The sequence below is a fragment of the Onychomys torridus genome, chromosome 9, assembly GCF_903995425.1.
Source record: "Onychomys torridus chromosome 9, mOncTor1.1, whole genome shotgun sequence".
NCBI lineage: Eukaryota > Metazoa > Chordata > Mammalia > Rodentia > Cricetidae > Onychomys > Onychomys torridus.
The window spans coordinates 7,506,540-7,527,492 of record NC_050451.1 but is presented as its reverse complement, the minus strand read 5'-3'; the positions used below and the strand labels follow the sequence as shown (position 1 = coordinate 7,527,492).

General features: G+C 49.4%; 1 protein-coding gene across 1 annotated transcript in view; it reads right to left on the bottom strand.

The window, feature by feature from the left end:
- Positions 1–1,431: 1,431 nt before the first annotated feature.
- LOC118591123 (annexin A8) overlaps positions 1,432–20,953 on the bottom strand; it is a 20,019-nt gene continuing 497 nt past the window's right edge. Inside the window, exons 2-12 of the mRNA XM_036199219.1 lie at positions 12,645–12,735; positions 11,537–11,631; positions 10,252–10,365; positions 9,541–9,631; positions 8,717–8,796; positions 8,226–8,285; positions 7,676–7,769; positions 7,389–7,484; positions 5,441–5,499; positions 4,028–4,150; positions 1,432–2,332 (exon numbers count right to left, since the gene is read on the bottom strand). Coding sequence (XP_036055112.1) covers positions 2,273–2,332; positions 4,028–4,150; positions 5,441–5,499; positions 7,389–7,484; positions 7,676–7,769; positions 8,226–8,285; positions 8,717–8,796; positions 9,541–9,631; positions 10,252–10,365; positions 11,537–11,631; positions 12,645–12,735 — 963 coding nt within the window. The 3' untranslated portion in view covers positions 1,432–2,272. The remainder of the gene's footprint in view (positions 2,333–4,027; positions 4,151–5,440; positions 5,500–7,388; positions 7,485–7,675; positions 7,770–8,225; positions 8,286–8,716; positions 8,797–9,540; positions 9,632–10,251; positions 10,366–11,536; positions 11,632–12,644; positions 12,736–20,953) is intronic.

Genomic DNA, 20,953 nt, shown 5'->3' with positions numbered 1-20,953 from the left:
GGCACCCAACACAGGTGCAGAAGTTTCTAGTCTTCTACTCTACTTGCCCTGACCCTTAGCTTTTTTCTGTGCCATCTCCAGATGTTTCAGAGTAGAGATAAGACATTGTCACTGTCCCATGGTTGAGTTCTTGACCTATACAATCCAGGAGCACCAGAAAACTTTGGTTTACACCCCTGGTCCAGGGTTGTTTGATATGCAGGATCCTGCCTGCATTGACAGGTAAGGACAATAAACATACACAGAGAAAGTGACTAGGTCAGAGTCATGGAGCCGGCATGGCAGAGCCAGAGCCCGAGCCCATCCCCCATTCTGAACCCATGCCTTTTCTATCCTGACCTCTCACTTCAGGAAGTGCCTTTACCCTTGGGGGCCACCTTTTGGAGTTTGCAAACTAGAACACATTCAGAGACCCTGGCTAAAATCAGGATCCAGGAGGGGCAGTTGGAAGGTCTACAGAAATTCAGCTTGGGCATTCTTAGTGGAATATGTGGCTTGCTTCTGACAAACCATTGTTGGGAAAGAACAAAAATTTTATGCTTTGGTGGAGCATGGCAAGCAGTGGACATGATGGGGCAGCCTTGGCTGAGGTGGGAAGGGCTCTACAGACACAGGAAAAAGACAGCGTCATCCAAGAAACCAGTAAGTTTGCATCTCTGGCTGCTGCCAAGTATACCCTATAGATGCCAAGTTCACCAAGGACCACCCTGGGTGCATGAGTGCTGTAGAATATGGAGTAACTTCAGCTAACTATAATGCCCTGTCTAGCCCCGAGACAACGGAATTTGGGCCACAAAAAAACTAGGAAGGGAATGCAAACGATCATCATTTAGAAGTTCTGTCCCCAGAGCAATATTGGACACATGTCACTCCAAGCGTTCCCTTAGGGAAATGTCCACAGGTTCTCCCCCTAAAGCTGTTTCTCACTCTGAGCACTGCTAAACATCCACTGATAGAACTGGGCAATGGCTCAGAGGGTAAAGGGCTCATTGTGTAAGCCTGGGGACTTGAGTTAGGATCCCCAGCACTCACATAAAAGCTGGGCATGGGTTCCACGTCTGTAACCTCATTACTGGGGAGTGAAGACAGGCAGGGCCCAGGAGCCCACCTGTCAGTAAGCTTAGTGGACATAGTGACTCCAGTTTCACTGAGAGACACTGTCTCAAAAATGAGGTGGAGAGCCAGTCAGGGTGGCTCACACCTTTAATCCCAGCAGGAAAATTTCTGAGTTCAAGCCCAGCCTGGTCTGCAGAGCTAGTTCCAGGACAGCTGGGACTTCACAGAGAAACCCTGTCTCAAGAAACAGAACAACAACAAAAAAAGGTGGAGAAGAAATTGAAGAAGACCATTTGATGTTGACCTCTGGCCTCCCCAGTAGGCAAGCATACCCTTCACCCCAGTGCACGCACACATACCCCATACAAATCCACAGACTTTTTGAAAGTACAAATATTTATGATTCTGAAAGCTCAATGAAATTAAGAAAAGTTCTCTCAGCTTCTTCAGGCTTGGATACCACAGGAGGAGGTCAGGATTCATACTCAGGTTGGGTGCCTTCCTAATCTGCAAGCTTCACCATGGAGGGAACAAGTAGCTGATTTGGCCAAGACCTGGACAAGCCTGAGTCTCTCAGGCCACAGTGGACTCAGGTCAAGACTGGTTCACAGTCTAATCTAATGATAGTTATTAGGACGGTGTAAGAATTTTTGTCCATCTACAACCTAACAATTTCTGGACAATGAATGTTACAGACATCCCAAGTGGCAGAGATATGGCTCTTTCTCAGTTCCCATGGCTGTGTTTTCTAAAATAGCAGGGCTCTCCAACACTCCCATTGGCTGCCTGATGATGTAGCTCCTCGGCTAAGACACCTGCTAGAAATCCATGCTGGTTGGCTCCTTCTCCAAAGACCCTGATTCAGTAGGTGGGTCAGAGTCAAGGCATCTATGTAACCTGTGCCCAGGAGCTTTTGTAGGAGGAAGGAGTGACCCCCAAGCCCCTGCCTGTTCCTGAACACTGATGTTTCTGTTTGGCCAGAGGTAATGCTAGGGTGGGCTTGGTGTAGTACTTAGAAGTGACTCAGGGGAGAGGTGCAAAGACAACCCAGGCTGGTCTCACCTTCTGGGTCAGAAGCACTGGGTGAGAGGCACTGGAAATCGGGGACAGAGACTAAAAGCTGGACGAGGTGCTCCCCACCCCCACCCCACCGATGGTCAAGGCAGAAGCCGCAGGCCCTGTGGCTCCCACTTCCTGCCCTTGGTCTTCGATGTCTTCAGGGGTCACTGCCCACAAGGTTCAGCAGGGCATTCTTGTAGTCACCACTGGTGTCACCCTGGAGGGAGGAGGCACATGTGGTGGGTTAGAGGGGGGGCTGTGATGTTGGCCTTGCTCCTCTGTTACCTTGGCTAGGAGTTGGGTGGGGCCTGTCCCTTCAAGGGTTTCTACACCACAGTTCCATGTAATGCCATCCCTTTTCTTCCTCATCTCAGGCTATTCCTTTGATTCCTCTTTTAATTCTCTGTCCAGCTAAATGGGCTGCGGGGGCAGGGGGGGGGGGGGGCGGTGTTGTGGGAAATGACTCACGGAGACTGAGCCACTCCTAAGCTCTTAGACAAGGAAGGCTGGTGGGTGGTTTCCTTATAGAGTCAACTGCCCCCAGGTTCTTCCTAACGCTTCTCTCTGGACCCAGGGGTACAGAGTCATTCACTTATACAACATGACCCATATGTATTCAACACCTGTTAGTGCATTTTAGGGAGCCCTACTGAAAGCGAGGAACCCGGAGTCACATCTAGACTTAGAGCATGGGGCAGAGAGGGCTTGGGTTTAGGTCCTGCAGGCCTGGCCCATGGCTCTGTTAATGCACACAGAGCCTCCTTTCGCCTCCCCGAGACCTGTTCTCTCATCTGTAAATGTGATGAGGTACACCTTGTGAGTAACTTAGCAGCAGCACCGGCTGGCCTGTGCTTGGTCTCCCGTCTCCTGACAAGTTGACTGTGAAGTCTAAAACACAACTAATAATAATTCCAACTCCTCTGTCCTACTGCCTGCCTCCCTGATGCCACCCTGCCTGAAACCCCTTAAAGTAGTGTTTTTTAAATATACAGCTGTCCCTCAGTATCCACTGGAGAATGGTTCCAGGACCCCATGGATACCAAAATATATATGCCCAAGTCCCTGATAGGAATTGCCACTGGCCTTGGCTATAAATTATGCACAACCTCCTATACTGTAAGCAGTCTCTAGATTATTTATAATATCTAATGCAATGGAAATACTATGCAAATAGTCATACCATACTGTTCAGGGAACAATGACAAGAAAAATAGTATATACATGTTCAGTACAGATACATCTTTTCCTGAGTGGTTTTGGTCTTTGGGTGTCTGAACCAGCGAATGCACAGGGCCAGTTATATGTAAACTGTGAATTGCTTCTCAAATGTAGTCAACAATGCACCCTGGTAGGAGAACTAGCCACTTGACTGAGCAGCTAAGGAAGACTTAGGGATGGATACGCTTGCCATGATTTGACTTCTGGCAATGACAAAATGTGTTAGCTTCCAGACAGGCTGTTGGTTTCAGTCATAGCGTGATGCCATCCCTCTCCACTTAGCACCCTAAGACTTTCACTAATTGGAATGTGGGTGAGTGATCCCTGGAGCCCAAGAGTTCCTACTAGGACTCCTTAGATCTGGGTTGGAAGGGAATTCCGATATCTACGAAACTACTTAGTGTCATTGATCCTTCAGAAATGGTTCCTTTTGCAAGGCTTTGATATATTCCACAGCTCAAATGCAAAGCCCCTTTCTGGGACAAGGGCAGCCCTGTAAGCTCCTGTATTCTCCACATACTCTTCTGCTACATCCATAGTTACACTTCCCTCCTTCGCAATCCCTGCATGTGCCATATGGTAACCAGTACAAGTGTGAGTTGCCCACTGAGAAGGGATGGTCACCTGTGACATCAGTCATAACACCACGTGTCTCAGGAATGTCTGTGTCACAAGTTGGGGACCTGTGTCTTACCATGATCATGCTGCTGAGAGTCTTGCCATACATCTTCTGGAACTGACACTTGATAAGGTTTAAATCAATCTCGCTCCTTGAAACGATGTTCCTTATCAGCGTCCCATCACGTGTCCCTGCTCCCTGAATAAGACAGTGACAATCAACCGCCATGTTGCACATTTCCTATCTGCCTCTGTCATGATGGACAAAACTGCTTGGGGATTATAAAGGGCTAGAAGTGTAGAATGGGCCTCTGCTTCAGCGGGGAGAACACAAGAGGAGGGCTTGGATGACACAGTTCTTTTCTTTTCAGAATTCTTTTCTTTGCTGCTGCTAGGGTTTGAACCCCAGGACTTGGGCATGCTAGCTAGGCAAGTGCTCTAACACCGAGCTGCATCTACAGCCCATGACAAAGGGCTCCTCTTTCTCAATCTCCTCACTCACTGGCTGTGCCTTTTCTTATTAGAAGCCCACTGCCTCGAGTTGCTGTATGCATTTGATTTACTGCACCAGGTTCGAGACACAAAACCCTCACCACTCCAGGAGGATTTCTTCTTTGGGCAGCATTGTTGTCAAGGTTACTCCACTGGCCATTTCATGAGCAGGACCTTCTGGCTCTCTCTTATCCCTGACTAGTCTTGAGTCAGATGGAGCTTCATGACCAAGGAAATAGCACACTCTCTCCTTCATGGGACAATGTGTTCAGAAGGCTTGGGGGTGATGATGTGACTCTTGCTTTAGATGGTGCCAGTGTCATGTACTAGAGAAGCTGGGCACTGGCATTAGTCACCAATAATTACTTTAAATGTCTCTCCTCCAGTGTAGTTCCCAACCCCAACAGGTCTACTTGTAAGGAGCAGCATGTCCATTTCTGTGGCCAGGGAAGCCCTTTAAACAACAGGCACTCTGAAGATAGCATCTTGTCGTGGGTAGGAAAACTGACGTGCCAGATGTGGCAATGTCCCTAGACATGTGCCCATGTCAAGGGTGTTGGGGTTCCAGCTGTGCCCATCTAGGGCCTTCAATAACCAATTTGTTCTCAAAGAGAAGGTGTAGTGTAATGAAAAGCACAACCCAATGGGCTCCAGATTGCTGCGTGCCTCAACCACTTAGCAGCCATGTGACCTTGAACAAGCCTTAGTTTTACCACACTTCAGATGGCAGCTGTGATATGGACCTCACAGAGGTGTCAAGGTTCAGTGAACCTTCAAGGAACACTTGTCAATGCAGCCCACTCAAATGTACCTTCCAGAGATGAGGCTTCCCTTCCCTAGGCCTGGTTTGCCCTCTGAGAATGCAAACCCTTCTGATGCATGAGAGAGTCGAACAAAGGGACCCAGAGTTCAGACAGCAGCAGCTCTGAGCACCCTGGCTGTGCATCTGGCATCATATAGGGCTGACTCTAAAGGAGGCAGCAGCCAGGACAGTTACCTTCATGGCGTAGTGGAGTCTCTCTGCAAAGTAGCTGTGGAGGTTCCGAGTACATTTCACTGGCAAACAAGAAAACTCTATTAATAGCAGAAGGGTGTAGGTGGTTCTTGTGTTTGTTTCTGTGTTCCTGTGGGTGTTAAGGGTTAGTATTGGGTAAAGGTTGACATGTTTCTTTGTGTGCCACCCAGCTTCAAAATGAAGGCTTTGTGTAGGGGCAGAGAGAGTGGGGCAAGGAGCAGAGCCTTGGGCAATGGGCACAGCTCCAAAAGCCCAGGGCAGCCAGGCCAAAGGCTGAGATGTAAAATGCACTGGGCACCTGTGGGGCTTATCTAGAGTCACCAACGCTGGTCTTCTGGAGGACATCTTTAAGCTGTCACATCCAGGAAGCATCTCCACTAAGAATTTGATGACTTGGTTCCACATAGGTTGCCACAGAATGGTGGCTACAGGTCTCAGAGTTCCCAACGAGTTGGAAACCCATTTTGAATTTTCATGTAACAAAAGAGGCTTGGCTTTAGGGACTAAGGTGCTAGGAGTTGTTGGCCTGGAACACGGACCTCGTTTTTTTCCTTTCCTTAGAAATGTATTTCAAGGATTGTGACACCTGTGTTGGGTGATGGTGTTTTAACTGAAGGCTTCAAGAGTGTGGGCTGTGTGGGAAGTAGGAATGTATATAAACTCTGTCTTGATTCTGTATGACTTTGTTACTCAACCTTCTGACACATCTGTGACATGAGGGTGACTAAGACTTAAAGAAAAATGAGCAGGAGCAGCCCATTGCAGTGTGGTCCTGCATACTTTTGCTGTTTAGGAGGCATTAGTATTTAGGGTCTATGGGTAGAATCCTAGATGACATCAGAGGGTGTATTTAACTCTTGCAACATAGAATAAACCAAATAAACTCTACCATCAAAGCTGGCCTGAGAACCTCAGATGTTAGTAGCTACTGGAGACATGGGGACAGAGAGAGGAGACCTTGGCTACTGGCCTCCAGAGACAAGCCTGGGGTGGAGATAAATGCCTAGTCTAAGAGTCCCCTTCTCAGCTCCATGATGTAAGGTGATATAGGGGTGTCCTTCTGCTTGCCTCAGGTGTCTGCTCTCCTGTGACTCTTCCCATATGGTTTTAGCTTTAGACCCAAGATGTGCTATGGACAGGTTATGGTAAGCTGACTCGGTCTTCTGTTGCAGGCAAAGTTTTCCATGTTTCTCTTGGTTGGGACTCAAATCATACACCCTCGTTTCTCCAATTAGCTACTGAGGTGGTGGCTTGTTACTTAGATTAGTTCCAGAAAAGTGGCTTTGTGTAGGGCTACAGGAGCAGAGGCATAATGCTCTCCAAGTATTTGTGGGTATCCCTGAGCTGTAGTGGATAGCCATCCAAGCATTGGCCTGGAAGTTCCAACCCCCATTGAGGCTTCGGTAACGGTCACGCCCACAAGGCAGGGCGGAGGAGGAAGTGGAAGACCAAGGATCGGGAGGAGGTGTTTCTCTTGGTTCCGGGACCCTGGACACTGGAGGTAGACCGAGCAGAGTTCTCCAGAGAACACTGCCGGACTGTGCTATACCTTTGCCAGACCCTGCAACCTACCCCTTCATTTGTAAGTTACCCCACAAAATAAACCTCCCTTTTAACTACGTGGAGTGGCCTTAATAATTTCACCAATACTGAGCCCTGGTCCTGGGGTCACGGTAACACTCATTCATATACACACTAACACACAAACACACTCATGCATCATAGGACTATATAGACAGCACAAAGAATAGTTCTCAGCCGGCCACACTGAGACTCTTGAGTGCTGTGGTCCCGGGGACCTGGGCTAAGGGGTACAGCTTGAGAGCATTGGGGGTGGGGAGGTGTGTCTTGAGTATAGAGTTCCAGTCACTTGCTATCACCTCCCTGGGCTGTGGATGCACATGTGCCAAGAGCCAAGCCCCCTTCTTACCCACGGTGAGCATGGCCTCCTCCAGTGAACCATGGGTCTCGCTCTTGATGCTGTCCTCAATGCTCTTGTTGGCAATTTTTTCATATTCCTCGAACACTATGGAGAGAAGGAGTTACTCAAGGGATACATAGATTACATACTGCATGTCAGTGTGCCATCTTTGCCTCCCTCAGGTATCCATAGCTCTCTTCCCAAGTCTAAGCCACATACCACCACACATGAGACCTTCCACACAAAGAACGGGTCATGTGCCTAGGGCGCCCTGCATTTCCCCCTCTGCCCTGTACCTCTCATCAGGTGAGTGGCACTGCGTGTACACAGGATGGTGATGAATTTCATCTCATCGGTCCCATGGATCTTCTCACCCGCTGCATACAGATCCTAGTATTGAGACACGAGGAGGTGAGGGAGAACACCAGAGTCCCAGAGCCAGGGCTGTGAGTTAGCTACCATTCACTCGGACAGCCCAATATGGCGGCTCATTGTCCTGAGCTCCTGTTCTACCAATAGTGTTGGCTCAAGGCTCTTCTCTGTCCGGGGCCAGAAGCTGCTTTAGGAAATGCTCCCTCTCTCATTGCTCTGGGAACATTGAGTAACGAGCACTTTCCCAATAGACAGATACACAGAGATCTGCGTATGAGTGAGCTCTGGGCTCAGGGAGCTCCTTCAGTCCTCAGCTTCTCCATTTTCTCCCGTGCTTCTTAGATACCTCACTTTCCTCCTTAGTCACCACAAGGTGGAGGCTGTAGGGTGGGGTTTGTACTAAAGACAACTCCCTTTGGCAAAGGGGATCATAGAGCTCAGGGTTCGGATGTTAAGGCCAGGGCACAGAATCACCTGTGCATCTTGGAGGGCCAGTCCTGGGTCCACAAAGCCGCTCACGTCATCTCTGCTGCCCTAGGATCAGAGGAAACCACTCTGTAAGGCAGGTCACCAATCAGAACACACTGGCTGAGGGGACAGTGGGGTTCAGAGGGCAGGTAAGGAAGGACTGCTGCTTCCTGGCCATGAGACAAGTCAGCCAGCTGACTTTATGGCTCATTTATGGCACTTGTAGGATGGGAGGAGATGAGCTACTTCACTGGAATGGTGGATTCAGTGAGCTAAGCTGCGCAGAGCCTGGCACGGGGCCACATAAAAGCTGAGGAAAGAGAGGCATGAGCTCTGCAGTCAGGACCCCCCTCTCACGCTGAGGCACAGATGGTGCCCCCAGACCACTGGGTTTCCCCAATGCCCAGCCCTCACTCAGAGGCATTGCTTAGGAGCTGCTGCCAGGGTGGGGCGTTATGGATCTCCAAGCCACAGTCCTGGAGTCTGGGTTGTGATACCTGCAGGAGGCACACCAGAATCCGCTCCAGGTAGCCACTTGTGTCTGCTTGGATGTCTTCTTCCAGGCTAGACCCGTAGTCTGCAGGAAAACAGAAGCAGAAGGCATGGGCAGTAACTGACCCAGGGCCTGCCAGCACCCACTTTCCTCTCCCATGCCTACCTACTTCCTCCTCTTTTCCCCATGGGAGGACATGTTCTTGGCACAGAAGGTGTACACATAACAGTTAGGTGTCCTGGTGGTAGCCACCCATCTAGGTGATCATTCAGACCCCAAAGTGCCATAAATGCACAACCAAGCCAAAGGGAAATAGACTAGGCCAGAGACCCAGACCAAGGCCTTCAGATCGAGACCATTATATTGCCAGATTCAGCAAAGCCACAGCCTTTAGACTACCCTGGCCAGGTACACAATATGGAGGAATGACTGGCCTTTGCTTGCCTGGCAAGCTATGGACTATGTGGGAGAGTTGGCCAGTGGGGCTCCTCTAGTACAATGTGGCCCCAGCAGATGACCCTCTCCAGTGTTCTGGTTTAGCCCTTGGGCTGCCAGTAAGTACTCTCCTGTCCCTGCTGCCTCTGTTCCCCAGTACCACCACAGCCTTAAGGGACATGAGCTCAGCTGGGCACACGTCTCTCTCCCCATATCTGAGCTGTGCTCAATCACTGTTGGGCACAGGATTTGGCACATGTAGGTACTGGGTGGAACTGCATGAAAAGATCCCCGAGGGGGTCCTCTCCAAAACGGCCTAGTTCCCTTGGGAACTGCCTGACTCTTATTTCCTGTCAGGCTGCCAAACCTCGGCCATCTTTGCAACCCCCTTACCTTCCTCATACGCTTTCATTATCTCTCTCAGATGGTTCTTGGTCCGAGAAGCCAGGATCTCAATGATGACTCCTTCTTTGGTTCCTAAGCCCTGGGGACAGAAACCACTATGTTCTGGAGTGTTCGGCCCTTGGTCTCCTGCTCTGCCTGTTCTGTCTTCTCAGGAGCTGTGGCCATTGCTTTGCCCTCCTCTGATAGGGCCTATATTGAAGGGTGATATTGAATCCCCACCTTTTTTCTTGTGACAGCTACTGGGGCAAGGTGTCTCAGCTCTCCTTCTTTATCTGAGTGGTCTCACACAGGTGATTCCACCTCCCCATCTTGAAGTATGCTCCTCTGTCAAAGAGGATAAGAGCCAACCCTACCCTGAAGGTGGGATTAGAGATCACAGCTGTAACATGCCTGGCATAGACCATGGAAGTATCCTTTCAGAAGGAATGACTGTGGTTTCCGGGTCTCCATCGCTACTAATCTGTGAAGGTAACAGGAGCTGTGAAAAGTGAAGGATGACCGAGGGGCAGGGCTTGGACTGTAGAGATGGGTTTCTGACTCCCCTGCACTCCTGGTCCAACACTATTCTAAGAAGCCCTGATCTGGGCCTCCATTGTGACTGGCCAGCCCCACTGTTGGGTGGTTGGTTGAGCAGGTTGCAAGCTCGTGAGGTAAGCTGGGGCCCCAGTAGCCATTCTAATGTATGGCAAAGTGGAGTACCTTCATGGCATCATGTAGCTCCTTGGCCTCGTATCTGTATGGCGGGTACATGAGGGCCACGATGAGTCTCTCAAATTTGCCACTCAGCTCTGACTTTAAGGTCTCAGTGAGGTCCTAAGGCAGGCAAAGAAAAGGTGAGGTGACTTGTCCTCCAGGCCCACTGGAGTGCGGGCAGCAGGTGGGCCTGGCCTGGAGCCCTTCTTCCTTTCCACATGGCGGAGGTGTCCTGCTGCTGTGGTCGGTCTCCTGGGCCAGGAGCCTCTCTAAGCATCATTATCTGTACCTGTTAGACAGGGATAATGGAACTTCTGTTTCATACCATGGCTTATGGACTGACAGGGATGCATGGCAACTCTGCGAACATTCTGGACACATTCTAAACTCAAGAAAATAGAATTGCCATTGCTTTCAAGATGGCAAGATTTGGGTGTGGCAGCATGATGCTTACATCATTAAACAGTCCAGTGAGGGGAGGGAAAAAAAAAAAACAAGTGAGGGAAAGGAGGAAGAAGAGTAAAGATTCCAAGATCCCATCTCACACCTGTCTCTTTCTAAGCACACGCGTCTACAAGAGGCCACTAGGCCACGCCCAGCTGATCCTTCCAGGGCTTTGTCAGACCTGTTGCATACAAGCTCTGGAACCTCAGCAAGTCACTCACTCCACCTCTCTGATGTTGGACACTGAGGACAATGTGTAGCTTGGAGGGGTAAGGAAAAGGAGTTGCGAATGTGTGGTTTCACTGGACGATGCTTGCACTTCATCACGGATGTTTTTGTGTTGAATCTGTGAGCAGAGGGGGATGCTCCAGGCACCCATGTCTAGGTACAAACTTCTGTCATTCAGTGTGTACCTCCAAATTCCTGGTTCTGTGCTAAGAGCCGTTAGAGTGCTCCTAGAGAGCAGAGTGGCAGGAGAGATGAGGGACATGTAAGCGAACGTGAGAAGCATGTGTCTGTGCTGTGGGACAGAGGGAGCCAGGCATGCACGGCCAGAGAGCAGGGAAGAGGAAGACCAGTTCAGACAGGGGGACAGAGAGAACTGAAGAGAGCCGAGGCTGGATCCTGAGAACTGTAGGGAGAAAGAATGGAGAAGAAACAGGGCCCGTCCATGCAAGGCCGGTGCTAGGCAAGGGCTCAGGAGCGAAAAAGGGGTCTGCCAGGTAACACAGAACAGTGAGAGCAACAACTACAGATGACTGGAAGGGTCATTTTAATGCGATGTCCCCTGTGCATATGTGTCCATCCCTGGAGGAGCTGCCCAGTCTTCAACACCCTTCTCGCTTACCTTGCCAAACTGAGCCTTGAAGGACTTGGCAATCTGCTGCCTCTGCACATTGCTTCTCTTGGTGAGCACATCTATGATGGCCTGCTCATTGGTCCCTGCAGGGGTGTACAGTGTGAGAATCCCCTCTTCCTCTGGGAGCATCAGAAAAGACTGGGGAGGGGAGAGGGGAGGAGCCTGCTGGCTAGGCAATTGGGCCATACTATCTGAATAGCCCCAAATACCCAATTTCCACGGTGCAAACAAGGCACCCAGGTAGCTCACCTCTTGGTTCCTCACCTCCAACTTTCATAGTGTTGGGGTGTGGCTCAGGCTTGACTTCAGAGTATAGAAACCAGGGGTCTTTGGACACCAGCCTTTGAAGTGTGACCTAGTGAGATATCCTCAATCTCTTCCCTTATGCTGGTCACATTAGAGGAAGGTCATGACTAAAAGTCCAGATCATTGTGTCTGAGACCTCGGCCTGTAGGTCTTGTGTAGATCATGGACAAGTAGGCTCATCTCCTGGAGCCTCCATTTGCTCAGGTGGGAAGCAGGGATAATATAAAGATTTCATAGGTAGCAGCGGGTGTGAGAATCTGGTATAAGCACTTCCGGGAATGGTAGTTCTTTAGTGCTCTAACTCACTAGGCAGAGCCAGCCAAGGGGTGACTCCAACCTGGAACGAGACCAAGTCCTAACAAAAGCCAGTCCTTTCCCGTTCACAACCATGTGAGGGTGGTGCTGGAAGAGGTTGGCTGTCTGGTCAGCCAACATGGGGCAGGGGACAAGCTGCAGAATCCCTGTGGCTGGTACCCCTGGTGCAGCATCTAAACTCTCATCTCCATGGCCACAGCAGGCCCTGTGCCAATCCGTCTTCTGAGTTCACAGTGACACCACAGGTCCAGAGTCCTCCCAGCCATTTTACCAGTGAGAAACCTCAGACTGACTGGCTTCACTGTCATTCTAATTGGGGAGGAACAGTCACTGACCTCAGAGCTGGTGTGATTCTCTGGGCAGTGGAGTCACTCAGAATAAATAAAATGGGGACACCTTTTATGCCCGACTGTCCCTTGTATCGCCTTTCTGAGCATGTGGGGCCCCAGTGGCCAGGCCATGGATGGTTACTCACCAATCCCCTTCATGGCTTTGTAGAGGGTCTCTGCATCAGGGTCTGGGTTGAAGTGAGAACTGCCCTTCACAGTGACGCCCTCCTGTTCAACCTGTAAGACAGCCAGGCCTGCTCATCGTGGGAAGAACAGGAAGTGCACAGGAGCCTCGTCGTCCACCCTGTTAGGCCAAGGACCTGCCCTAGGCACCGAGATAGATGGAGCCCTGCAGAACACTGGTTGAGCTCTCCTGCCCCTTAGCTAACAGGCAGGTGTGGCTGGGACCAGAGGCAGCAGTTAAGAGCATTGGCTGTTCTTCCAGAGGGCCCTGTTTCGATTCCCAGCACACATATGGCAGCTCACAACTGTCTATAACTCTGGATCCAGGATTTCTGACACCCTCACACACACATACATGCAAGCAAAATACCGATGAACATAAAATAAAAATAAATGATCTATAGCTATACTAACACACACACACACACACACACACACACACACACACACACACACACACACACACACACACAGAACCAAACCAAACCAAACCATCTGTTGACTGAGAGCAGGTAGCAGACTGGTCACATGTACCTTTCTCCAGGCCCGTGCACAACAGGATTGATTGGTGGAAATGAATTCATAAGGAATTATTTCTAAAAGCTGAGTGCCTGCCTAGGGAATGGGGAGTTGGACATGTTTTTGTCTTTGCAAGGAAGGGTCTAAACCTGTCCTGGTCTTTCCTATGATGAGGTGTGGGTATTTCATAGGGCCAGGGGCTAAGATGAGCATCTCTCTCCCAGGCTCAGATGCTTTGCAAGACCAAGGGATCATATTGGGCAGAGGGTTACATTTAGAAAGAACTGCAGGATGTTCTATGGATTATGGAAGAAACTTGATAATCAAAGTACACAGATCCTTGTACAAGCCTTCAGTCCAGGGCATGCGCAGGGGCCGCTTATATGTGTGTTCTTCATAATTTATCAGAAAGTGCGTGTTTTAGGGAAGGAGTGGCAAGGAGTGAAGGAATTGGATGGAGGAGACCCAGGTCCTTCAGATGGAGAGTTTAGTCAAACCCATGCTGGCCATTCACCCACCTGTTCACCGGCTCTTCCATTGTCCCATCCACCCACCTGCTTTCCTACCCACTCCATCACCCACCTGTTCACTAATTCTCTACCCAACTACGCAACCCTCACACCATCTCCTGCCCTTCCCCTCCCCCAGTTCCTCTTTCCTCCCACTCCCCCCTCATTTCTTCCCCTCCCCATTTCTTTCCCGTTTTCTTGGTTTCCTTTCAAGCATCCTCCATCTATCTCTCCTGTTTTCCCTCTGTTGACTCATCCATCCATCCTTCCACCCAAGCCTCATGGTAGACCCTGAAAATACAGAACAGGTCCTCATGGATGATATGTCCTTAAGAGTAAGAAACAAAACACCTTTCTGTATCCTTTGCTTGATTTTCACATGTCCAGAAGCACATCTTCACATCCCTTCTATTGTACCATTTTTTATAACAGGAACTGTTAGAAATAATTCCTGGGGTGAGCCAGTGTGATCTCAGTTGCTGCCCCACTGTGTACACACACACACACACACACACACACACACACACACACACACACACAGTCCTTGTTGTGAGGTCACATGCAGCTACTACTCAAAGGCCATTGGAGCATTCCCTCTGTAAAGTGCACTGGACATAATGCTCAGCTCATCCCCATCCCCAGTAGTCATATTAGGTGTTAATGCTCCGAGGTACAGGCCAGGAGGCTGGGTTTGCTGGCATTTCACCCACAGCCTGACTCAGAATCTGAGCTCTGTCTACCTCCCCCACTCTACAGTGATTCACTCTTGCCCCAGACGCTGGTTTTTTTTTTTGAATGTTTCACTGCAGAGAGCCTCACCCATAGGCATGCTGGTCTTCTGGGAGCATGGGGTTGGGGAACATTTAAGTTCTCACTTCCTCATTTTGCTCCCTGCTCCAAACTGACTTCAGAGATCTATGGTTTGAGGAGGGTCCCCATACCTTTCAGGGACCAGTATTTGTCAGCAGCTCTAGGGCTGACTGGAATATCCCTACACTGAGAAGTCTGTCTCACTCCCTCACTAAGGTTGTTACAGAAAGAGGGCAACATTCTGGGAGGCTGTCTGGAGTGGAGATCTGCATCTATTTCAGCCCCTGTAGGTTGGTCTCAGGCTTCTGATGGAGCTACCCTGAGGCCGATGAGTCCAGACAGATACATCCCAGGCAAAGGTAATTCAGGCTGTCCTGGTTGCTATGTCTAGAACACCTTCCGTCACAGGCACGCAGGAGCTGCCATACTTTCCCCTGATCCCTTCACTGGCTGCTTCCTCAAGGGAGATCAAGGGGACCCTGTTCTGAAGACAGGCCCACTCTGGCCATCCTGCCACTCCCTAAGTCCCGTTTCTGATCCAGCTTTGTGCTCAGAGGACATTTGGTCCTCACTGGCTGCCTAGCCAGACACAGAGGCCTTGTTGTCCGGAGTCAGCTCTCCTAATGGCCCAGAATGACTGAGTCTGTGTTTGGACTCAGGCTGCCCATTCCTAAACATATACTAGTGTGGCAACTTCGGTGCCTGTCTGGTGCACCTGAGTCTCGGTTTCCTGACTTGAGTGTGAAGCCATCGATACCTGCCTTACAGACTTCTTGTGAGGCTCTAACAACACTGAGTGAGAGATGTCTGTAGCAGTGTCCCCACACAGAAGGTTCTAAGAGTGCCAGCATCATCATCACTCTGGTCCCCAAGAGGTTGGCCCCTACCCCTGCCCTACGGAGTGCAGAGCGCAGTATTGGGCCATTTGGTCTGGCAGCTGACTTTAGGAACTGTCCCGCACTGAGATCTCCCTGATGTACAGCTGGAGACAGCCACTGTCCTGGCTGCATCCCTGAGGGAAGTGACAGCTCCTTTCATCCTGTCTTCTAGTCTGTCTTATCTGTCCAGAGCCCGGGGCGTCTACACCTAATGCTCTTTCTGGATAGTGACAGTGTGACAAAGATTTCCCTGAAGCTGGACAAGCTTGGGGCTTCCCCTGCAAAGAGCCGGAGGGCTGCTGCAGAGACTCAGGCTTTCTCTGGTCTAAGTTTGCTGACCTGAGCAAGCTGCCGGATGTCCCAGAGCCTCCGCTTTCTCTCTGAGAGTGCCCCAGCTGAGGTGAGGAAGCCTTGTGCCTGCTCGTGTGGTGATCCCATTGTTCGTGGCTCCCAAGAGCTAGATCCCGCAGCCAACTCGCCCTTCTCCTGACTTTGACACATAAGCACTGGTATTCTGTGGTATGAGTCTACTCCCTTTTGTACCTTGAGCCGTGGGTATGGATTTCTTGGTTTGTGCTTGCCCAGAGCATTCTCTAGCTTACCGTGCTCCAGGAGTCGCCTATTGTTCAAAAGTTAAGCTCCTTAGACTCCTTACTTAGACTGTTATTCAAGGCCTTGATGCTCCACCCTGGCTGCCTCTCCAGGTCTAGATCCAGCTCATTCGGGACATTCAAACCACACAGAGAGTTTTCTCCAAAGGTTTACATACCGCTATGTCTGCAAGGAACAGCCTTTGCTCCCAGAGTCTCTCCAAGCACAAACTCACACACTGCACACAAGAGAGAGATGGATAAGAGGGTCAAGAATGGTGACCAGGTTTAGACCCAGGAAGTGGGTGGGTGGAGAGGTATGTTGTTTACAGAGCTGGAGAAGGCTCATAAGGGAGTCGAGATTTTTCTTTTCCCCCTTTGGGGGCCTGAGGAGAATTCTGTAACTGTGACTGAAGCTGCTAATCCTAACACATTCTCTTCCAGGTCCACTGAGCTGGGGGCAAAAAGCCAAGGGCCGAGCTGTCTTCCCATTGGCTATACCCTAATCCTTGGTTCCCCTCTGTGTGCTCTGATGAATGGATGTCCAGAAAGAGTTTCTGGCCATCTTCCAGGCTCAGTCTGGAGGCTGCTGCTCTGTCCCACCTGCAGACACCAGGTTCTGGTTTTTGACCCTCAGGAAGGCTAAACCATGCTGCAGTGAGGACAGGCCATTGTTTGCCAGCCTTCAGATGCCTTTTGGAGCTGGGGGTTTATTCTTCCCCCATGTTTGGATGAAGGGCGGTGTGGCAAGGCATGCCTCTCCATCTTTTATCCATTGGTCCATGCTGCCTTCAGCTCCCCAGTGTCCATTGGACGTGGTGAGCAAGAGCAGAAAACATGGCTGGCTTAGAGAAATGATTCTGTGTGGTAATGTGTACTTCAGAGATACCAAGGAACTACTTACCGACGATTCTGGCGTCACTGAACGTGAATCTGCAAAGAACTTGGCTCAGGGCTTTTGCATTGTCAAACCCATGTCCGCTAATGTTGACTTGGTAGGAGTCTGCAATAAGAGCATTTAAATGTTAGAGTGGAAGAGTTGGGGGCCACCTTCTCTCTGGCCTCACCTTTCATGAAGGGCTACTCTGAAAAGGAATTCTCAGGGGCCCTTAGGAAAGAGCATCAGTGTCTGAACCAACATCTGTGCGACTTTGTAGGGCAAATCCTCATCTGGTGCCACTGAATATCCATGCTAATATAGTTGGAAGGGGCCTTGCACAGTTAGAAGTCCTACTGTGATCTTTGATCCAACTAGTCCCAAGTCCCAGCTCTGTTCCAAGCTAGGCCAACTCAGCTGAAACCTTCCTGCTTGGAGACCTCATGAACTTCTTAATCCGCATGGGTACTGTAGCAGAGACAGGGCCTTCTCTGCACAGGGTTAGGGACCAGCTCCCTACTTGATGCCCGTGGTACCATTGAGCATGAAGAATATCAGTTCTTTCATGTGTTTTATGGTGTGCTAATAGAGATCCCAAGAACAAGGGCTGGGGCATAGGGAAGAGATCTGGTCCCTGACCCACCCAAGAGAGTCCCTTGAAGGAGATGGCCCCTCTCAGATACAGGTCCCGAGGTCAACACATCCTTCTTCATCCTCATCCACCTTGTCCATCACTCTGGGGTTTAGCAAGGTCTTCCTAACGTCAGTGAACAGCTCCCTGACACTGGCACCATATAAGAAGAACACAGACAGGATGACTGGGTGAGTGACTCCATAGGCAGGATTCCTCTACATTTCCCTCATTTGCCTGCAGAGCTGCCTCGGGGGCCAGGGCCCACTCATTTCTGTCTCCCATGTATTTCAGATGCCTCAGGGTAGTTGATCAAGCAGCCTCCTTCTCAAGGACCCTCTCCAGGCTCCATAGCACTCAGGTCGACACAGTGCCACCTCGAGCAAACAGCCAATTCTGTTTCACTTGTCGTCTGGGCCCCTGCCTTGGGTTTCCCTGGAAGTGACAGGTATTCTTATGTGGCAGCTTCCACAAGATGGCCAACAGTTTTACAGCTCAGTGGCTGAGCAGGTATCTGGAGGCACCTGCCACCTGGTTCAGCTGCAGGGAGGAGAGAGTGGCAACTCGTGTTTTCACGTGGGGATCGTCACAGCTGCCCAGACACCAAGGCCTGTGTGTTCCAGGACAGTCAGAGACAGCCAAGCAGGCTGCACTGCTGGGCTTTTTAAATTTGTATTTTAAATCTCAGAAGCAGAAGAAACTCCTTAGAGGTCTTCTCTCCCTTCATCCTTCAGCACAGCAGACTCCTCACTCTTTCACAGCATGGAGAGGGGCAGGGGCAGCCCAGAGCCAAAGACTGGGATGGAAATATCAGGGCCAGCTTCTGTCCTTAATACCTATGAGCCTCTAGATGCTGCACCATCCATAGTCTCTGCATCACCCAGCTTGTTTCTGGGTACCAGAGCTCCCACGTACGTGGCACTCTGACCCAGATCGGTGCTGAGGGTAGCATAGCTCACAAGCAAACATAGTCCTGTTTTCTCAAGCCTGGAGCCTTGGGCTCTCACTGGGGATTGTGGAGGTCAGGACTCACTGCCTGGGCTGGAAGGCATCTGAAGAACTGAGCTATCCACAGTGATAAAAGGAGACCCAGGGCTTCCTGCACCTCTCCCTTCTGCAGGCTACAAATCACAGCCCCATGGGACCAAGTCTGCATGCACATACTGACAAAGAAAGGCATCCTTCCTCCAGAAGCAAACACGTGTCCTTGGCACTCTAATGCAGGGACCTTGGGATGGACAGAGGTTATTCTTTTCAGTTCTAGTCCTGGGGGTCAGGTGTTGGCCAAGGCAATGCTGGGGTGAAGGAAGCATGGCTGTCTTTGTGGATGTCTTTTCCAGGCATGGGTATTTCCTCTTGTCTCCAGGAACAACGTAGATGCCCACTGTGCCCAGTGGTTTGTTTTCACCCATTGATATGCTCACCTTGCCACTGCCCCCATTTTGCTCAAGTGGAAACTCCATAGGAATTTCTACCCTAGCTGCTCCTGGTTTATCTAGCAAAGCCAAGGTGCTCTGAATGTATTGGTGGCTCCGTCCCATGTTTTAGGGTTTCCTTGAGAGTTTTAAAAATACCTTCTCTAGCCTTTTATTTTGAGATAAATAGGCAGTAACTGCACATATATCACAATGTCATTACAGCATTGTACCTTCCAAATGTACATCATACTATTCCCAAAGCACAGTCACTCCATACATGCTCATGCTCCACATATACCCCATATACACACAGGACCTTCATAGGCACACATACATATACACTATGCACATACTATATACTACACACATATAATGCATATTACATACTGCATATACAGGTATACTGCATATATAACCTTAAAACACAAGTGCATAAACACCATGTACCCTTTAGCAATACGACATACTTAATCACCCATATCATACAACACAAACACACACACACACACACAGACACACAACCACTTCAAGTTCTTTAATACCACATAAATACAAACGGACATATTCTGTACCATGCACAAAGCAGCACACATGAGTTATTCCACACTCACAGTTTTAAACACATAGGATTCTTATATAGCAGATAACATAAATACAAGCCATAAATCCCATAACTACATACTAGATACCACATGCCACATTAAAACTTAGACATGTAGCACATATCATAAAAACACATCATGTGGTACATATACATTATATACCCTTCTACACCACAATACATCACAACACAGAACACCCCAACATGAATAGCACATCATATATCAGACTTTCTCCTCCCTTGCCTATTTGAACAACTTCCTCCACAGTGCCCCCACAACCTATATCATATTACATATACCATGCACACACTGTTCACACACATCTATCAAAAGCATACTTATCACACACATATCTACCAGACAGACTACAAACACCACCTATACCACACAGATACCATAAATATTCACTTCCCCACATATTAAAACACATGTGTGCCCTCCTTCCCATAATATTATCCCCAAACTCTCCCATGTAGCAGAGACAAGACATACTACATACATACATATAAACCTTACCACAGAAGTGTTACATGAAGATGCTGTACCTACAAAACATATACAGCATACACAGAACATGTACTTTATACAAACTACTCCAGCTCAGTTTTCTATACTTATACTACACAAAATATCACACTTACACATTCATCCATCATATATACCCACATGCACACCACGTATGTCATAAACACATAACATACACACACAATCCAAATTTCCTGTTTACCCACATTTCTACATAGAAACACATGTGCACAGATAAGAAATCCCCTCACACAAGTGTATACATGTTAACTACCTTTCTCATTATTACAACAAAATGTCTCATTACAGCAGTTTAAGAAAGAAGGGCTTATTTTGAATCCCAGTTCCAGGGTACAGACCATCATGGAAGTTCAGCATGGCGCAGCTCATATGGAGCCACTGGGTTGAAAGGGCTTGTATAGCCCTGCCTTCCTGGCCCGATGCCTTCAGCACACATAGCCTTTCTTTGGCTGGTTCCACAGCATGCCTGCAGCTTCCTTCAATGGATGCTCCATGGTTCCAGTATCTCCAGCATGCTGGGGTCTCCACTGCAGCAGAGGCTTCTCTTGGACAGCTTTAAGCAAAGGTCTCTTAGGGTCTCTCCTCTCTAGTGCTCTGAACCTGCTACATATTGGGTAGCCCAAGAGCTCTCACAAGACTCCACTACCTTTCAGCCTTGCATCTTGTGTGTCTACAAAGCCAGTACATATGAGTGACACTGCCAATGACATCGGTTTAGGATACGACAAAGCTAGAGTGGCATTTGTATGTCTTAGTTTCTGAATCTGAGCAAACACTTTCCTAGAATGTTACTTTTGAACTGGAAGTCCCTTCCGAGTTCAGGCTCTTTCTTTTCAAATAAATTTGCATTTTCACAGGATGGACCAGTTTAATAGGTAGGGGTCCCTTGTTT